At 43.3% G+C, this 6,004-nt stretch overlaps 1 protein-coding gene across 1 annotated transcript; it reads right to left on the bottom strand.

Moving 5' to 3' along the window:
- Nucleotides 1–1,200: 1,200 nt before the first annotated feature.
- LOC129596319 (uncharacterized) lies at nt 1,201–4,589 on the bottom strand. Its single transcript, XM_055493558.1, has 6 exons — nt 4,377–4,589; nt 3,457–4,064; nt 2,573–2,702; nt 2,255–2,514; nt 1,551–1,767; nt 1,201–1,500 (listed from the first exon to the last, which is right to left on the bottom strand). Exons 1-6 carry the CDS (start codon nt 4,587–4,589, stop codon nt 1,201–1,203), a joined length of 1,728 nt encoding a protein of 575 aa, XP_055349533.1.
- Nucleotides 4,590–6,004: the final 1,415 nt, after the last annotated feature.

Genomic DNA, 6,004 nt, shown 5'->3' on the forward strand with positions numbered 1-6,004 from the left:
CTGCAGTGTTTAACCTTTACGCCTGAGCCTGTTTGTCAGATGAAGAACAGCAGAATATGCAGGCAACATGGGATGTAAAGCGGCAAGCCCACGGTTTACTCTCGTAAATCTGGTAAAATCAATATTGACGTGACAGATGCGCCATCAGTTAAGACTACCCATGAGTACGTACTCTTTAAGGTGGATATACTTTACAGCCACCATTTTACCACTCTTAATAATTATGACATGTGCAAATAATACTCATTCGTCTGTTCGTAGTCACAATCATCCCCTGAGATCGCATACGGTGCGGTAAACAACTTACTGTACGTATCGTGAGCTGTTCGTATCGTAATCTGTTACAGAGTTATATTATCTGTCTGTTATGGAATTGTGTATCTATCAGTAGGTTCTGTAATAAGCACGATATATTCAGGCATTTTAGGCTGAAATCTCATTTGCACGGTATAGGATGATAAAACTTTTGGTATGAGTTGAAGTGTTTTCGCAGAATTTTCGTTTTGGGATTATGTGGTTTTTATGTCAAATCTTTAGTGAACTCTGCTGATAGCCATAGGTTCTTACCAGTGTTATGGAGGCCGCCCACTAAGGATTTTCTGACTGGTTCGAATTTCCTGCCGGAAATGATTGCAAGGATAGAACCCGAGTATCGTGGGTTTCATCATGTAATGCAAGCGTTGAATCGCAACCCCGTGAATGCTGGTTCTGAGTGTTTGAATATCGCGTTAAACTTGGTAGCGTGGTATCTAATAAAGTGTTATAGCTGTAGAATTGTCTATGCAGTGACCCAGCTTTTATATATTTACAGCATTTATTATAACGATGGAAATCTAGACTCAGAAGCATAAATAAACAAACATCCTGTATCGTTAGCGACTGTATAACGGACTTTCGATTACGAGTAAAAGCGAACAAACCTTCCAACTGCACCGTTAGGTGAATTACAGTGAATAATAAAACCGAAAATGAGTAGTGAAAACGTTGGATTATTCCAAAAAAGGTTAAACTTCTTATAACTATAAAGAACGTACACTACATCCTGTAGCGCAAATTCGCCTGTTTGGCTCACAAATCAGACGCCATAGTGACGATACTTACCATTACAATGCCACACGAAAATAAATCTGCGAATCATCTCAGCGAATTGTCGTACATTTACGGTTAAAGCATATGTCTGATAATTTAATTTTACCGAGTTTACAGTGCGTTCCTATCGATAGTAATAACAATCCGGTCTTTTTCCCATTCCCACAGCTCACACGGACTTTGGACCGCCTTCACGGCTCCTTTTGGCAGGCCAATCGTCTCCACACTCAACTGCTTTCCACTGCCCCCGTGACCACTGATATGCAGAGTGATCTTCTTCCCAGCACCGTCGGTACTGGGCTGGTATGTCACATCCAGTGTATTTTCTTCCACCGGCATCTTCGTCTCCTTAATCAAATGCACAAAGATCCACAGGAGATAGATAGTCAGCAGAACCAACATGCCCGGTAACTGGAGCTTTTCTCCCATGAAAAACTGCGTAGCTGGAAAGGAAGCCAGACCCAGCACATCATTTGGCGCATAAACACTAGGACATGGCGTGCAACGCTGCAGCGCTGACAGGAAGGCTGACTGCCGGCGGGAACGAGTGGAAGGGAACCTTGACCTTTATTTTCCGCATCGCTTTTGATTTCCGGAGGTTGGCTTATGGCGGTATATGGCGGCGGATCGCCAGTCGTACCGTGCTCCTGACTATACCCCTTTTCGGTTTCCCAGAATCTGGAATTCAAAAAAAGACTTGGGTCTTTATTTGAAGATACCACTGGACCGCTGGGTGTTGTAGTAAATTCACGGTTTTTGCTGATACAGTCCATTTCTTTAACGCTTAAGGTTAAGGGCGTATTTCATAAATGCAGCGGCTGAAGTACAGCAGCATATATTCATTGGCATAATTTTATTATTATATTCTATTAGAAAATTAAATGCTCCGGCTTCGTCTTAGCGCTTATTCGACGAACAAAATATGCTGCTATTTTTTAACCCAGTCCCAGTGCATACGATTTACGCGTGTATAGATGTGTTACTTGTTGCGAAACTTGAACGATTTTATGAATAACTTTTAAACCGCGACCCGACTGCCTACAGAGTAGCTTGTATTTTCCAGTTTTTCATAATAGCGTATCTGTAGCACGGTTACAGCACGGTAAACTGCTACAGCCACCGCTGAGTACCGCTGCGGTAAAAGTTTCCTCCCATTATTTTATACCTGGTTGCCAGGAGCAGTTCGATGTATTTAGGACCATAGAAGAGCATCCAACCAACCACACCAAATACGGAGAGCACCATGGCGAGTAACGGAGTCATGCTGCCGATCATAATGAACACGGTCCAGATTTGGAACACCAAGGACGCTCCCCAACTCGATGATGCCGGATAATTTACGAGAAGAATGCCCCGTTTCCGGGCAAAGGGCAATAAGGGCATGTCCTCCCAGTACGACCACATGGCACCGCTATAGCCTAAACCCTGCACCCAAAAGTTGTTGAGCTAGTTTAACATTCCAAGGGACCGAATGCCGGCTTACAGTGGCAGTAATACCCGTAGCGGAGCAGGCGCTACCATTTCCACTTATCCAGTATGCCCAGGTGGGCAGACCCAGTTCGCCGTGGCCGCAAAGGTGTGCGATCCCACGAAGACGTGATATATGTTCCAAGCTACCGCGATGCAGCTAATGAACATCCGGACAACCGCTGCATACGACGTTTCATCGGTGCTGGCGGTGGCCGGTCGAAAATTTCCCATCGGGAATCAAGAGGCTGGTTTCCGGTATTGAAGTCTTCGTAAACGATTGATATGAGCTTCTCTTTCTGCTGAGTGAGTTTTAGTGAAGCGCAAATTTATTTTAACCGAAGTTCCGCATACCATCTTTACAATGCACTTATACCTTCGGCAAATTGTGCGACCATCGCCGCACCACCGTACAAACAGTACGGTACATACGAGTAGATACAGTAAGTGCCGCCAACTAACTCTGTGTATCAGACTTCAATATCTCGAGTTTTTACATTTCATCATCTATGGTTACCTGTTTTGCTGGCTGTCCCATGAAAATGCCTCGGTGGAAGTTTTGATGATTATCTATGCGGATCTAAGCTTTTTTACTCAGTTTTAATTTTCAGAAATAAAAAATAATGTGATGGTGCGACCCAGGCAATGGCGGTATGCGGAAGTTCGGAACCAAGTATGTGGAACATTTACGGAATTATTTTGTTTGAATTTAGGAAGCTACGAATTTAAGCAGCGATTGCACAGCTATTCTAATTCCTTAGTGTTTTTTAGATTATTTTAGGAATTGGAACATAATAAATATTTGGGCTGGTGTAAGTGATCAAAGCAACAGGAAGACAATGAAGGTCTGGTGGTCATTTGGTTACTCGGATCGATTGCCCGTTAATGTTTACGTGTTACCTGATTTTTCTGCATAACCAGTCGGAGTATGTCTGATCCATCCACAATCCCCAAATTCTTCCGGTACAGTGCAAGGCTAAGAAGCAGGTTAGAAAAACACAGCACGGGTACACAGCCTGCACGCCCATGACACCGATCGACACCGCAGCCACCACGCCCATGGCAGAAACCACTACCAGCACATAAGCAACTGTCCACAACAGCAAAATACCGATGGAGACGATCCAACCCATCAGCATAACCAACAGGACCAGCATGAACTGAGCACGCCAGATGCTTGGCCAACAAGTACTGGCATGTGGCTGGAGCCATTTGGCGTAACCGAGGAGGGACAAGTAATTCAAGCTACCGTGCCAAAAAGGTATAACGTCATGTTTTGGGTTCGGAGGTGGTTTCCAATGGAGATTAAACAGTAGACACACGGCCACCGATACTCCCAAAAGGGCGGTGGCGCACACGGTGGCTATGGCGCCGGCGTACGCGAACAGTGAGTAGGGCGAGTGCGTCGAATTTAAGCCGATTGATGTTGTATGGGAACCGGCTGCGTTGAGGGCCGAGGTTTCCATCCATATGGCAACAATATCATCCCACGCGCATCCGCTCATTTTCTGAACACAGCACATCACGAAATTTTTCTTTATTATTTTTTAAAAAATCGCGGAACAGAGGCGGTTATAAATGTATTTTTGTTAGCTACAATTAGGACTCTAAAATGGGTTTATCAGTTATTTTAATATATAAGCGTCTAGCCAAGTTTGACTTCTGTTACTAAAGAAAAAATCAAGAGGATTTATTCAGCATCAATTCCAAACTTATATCACTTCTTTTACTTGTAGTATTGGAAACTTATAAAATAGAATGAATGGTAGAACAGTGCTGTCAGTGCCTGACAAATACGGTTGGTTAGAATAGTGCCTTACGATTCCGATTAGATCCAATAGCCAATCCAAACCGGCATGCACGCTAGGATCGACACGACTCGTTTGCCAATCCGGAAGGACTCGCAAGCCGAATTTGAACGAAATCTGGATGGCGAACCACAGCACCACGATGGCTTCCATCAGAATCTCTTGGTACGCCCAAGTACCAATCTTAAAATGGGCCAACGGAAAGCCTTTCGTTGCGGCTTCCATTATGTCGTTAGTTCTGACCTAGTATTTATTAACACGCCACAATACTAACTTCGCGAACAGAAACAACCTTATCAAAGAAATTCAAACTGGTTTAATCCAACATGTCAGAAACCCGCTGTAGGTATACTTACCAGATGCGGTATGTTTTACGGGCTCTAAATTGTAACGCTAATCGATCACACTGACAGCATTTATCCGTTGAGCCGGATCAATGCTTAACAGCATTAGCAGAAATAAGACGACGAACTTGCATCTTCGAGGTTAGCACTAGATTTCGTTAACTTAATTTAACCTGTTTTCCAACTGGCTGTTTTCAGCTTGCGTAAGTGAGAGCCGCTTTCTCATGTACTCGCGCTTTTTCTTTCCAGGCTCGACGTTATAAATACCTATCAGGATGTAAGCAGCAGGAATGCCGTTCCCAGCACTATTACGCACCCAGAATCGATGGTTCAGAAGCAGTTGTGGCTTGGGGTGAAGTATGTAACTAGTACGACTGGAAACACCAGGTGGAAAAGAATATAGCTCATATTTTTCCATTTTCCCATGTAGTTGCAGCAAAGTATGTACGTTTGGAAGCGCGGCGGAACACACTGCTTTGCTGTTATGCTAATCATCAATCCTACTACGCATTTGGAATTACCGGAAGAACAGATATAAATACTAGTCAACGGTGGGAACCGAGCCCGTGCCAGCTGCGCTCCATAGCGTCTAACCGCTGAACCACATCGACTACAATATTATTGTTTATGTTAAGATTCTATTTTCCGTTCAGTATCTCTAATGCAGCCTTGCGTGTCCTGCTAGGAACGCATAATTTAGAAAGTTGTTATTTCTTCTGTGGGACTGCCAAACCATTACACCGTCTGACCAAAATTCTATCGGGAAACTTACCGCCCACTTTGATTACACGATGAAACCGTTTTACTCATTCTTCAATAAAAATCGGCGTTCACGTCAGAAGCGTCACACTAACTTTCCAATGCACAAGCTTCGTATAAAACAGGATGATATGAATGCGTTTCTGGCAGAAATATATGGCTAAAAAAGAATATTGCCGTTAAATATGCTACTGTTTATTATTTTGTAACTGGTTCTTAATAACACATATATATTCGCGTAACACGTTTGAGTCTCTTTAGGGGTTCACATTAAATTTAAAAAATTGAAGGCTGTATGCCAACTGGCAAGCGTCTATTCATTAAGGCCGGAAGCACAAAAATTGATGCGTTTATTACAAAAAAAAATCAACGAGGACTTTCATAGCAGTGCAGCGGAAGTGTCTGTTTAATTTTTTGCTTATAGTGACGCTTTTATTTCAGGGTGGGTCTGTAGCGATGTCGCAGAATCCGACTTTTTAAAAATTTGCAGAACTATGCTGTGCTCAGCAATGAACCAGTCAGTTTTCGGTAGTTCGA

Source organism: Paramacrobiotus metropolitanus, unplaced genomic scaffold (genome assembly GCF_019649055.1).
Source record: "Paramacrobiotus metropolitanus isolate TYO unplaced genomic scaffold, Prichtersi_v1.0 Parri_scaffold0000088, whole genome shotgun sequence".
Lineage (NCBI taxonomy): Eukaryota > Metazoa > Tardigrada > Eutardigrada > Parachela > Macrobiotidae > Paramacrobiotus > Paramacrobiotus metropolitanus.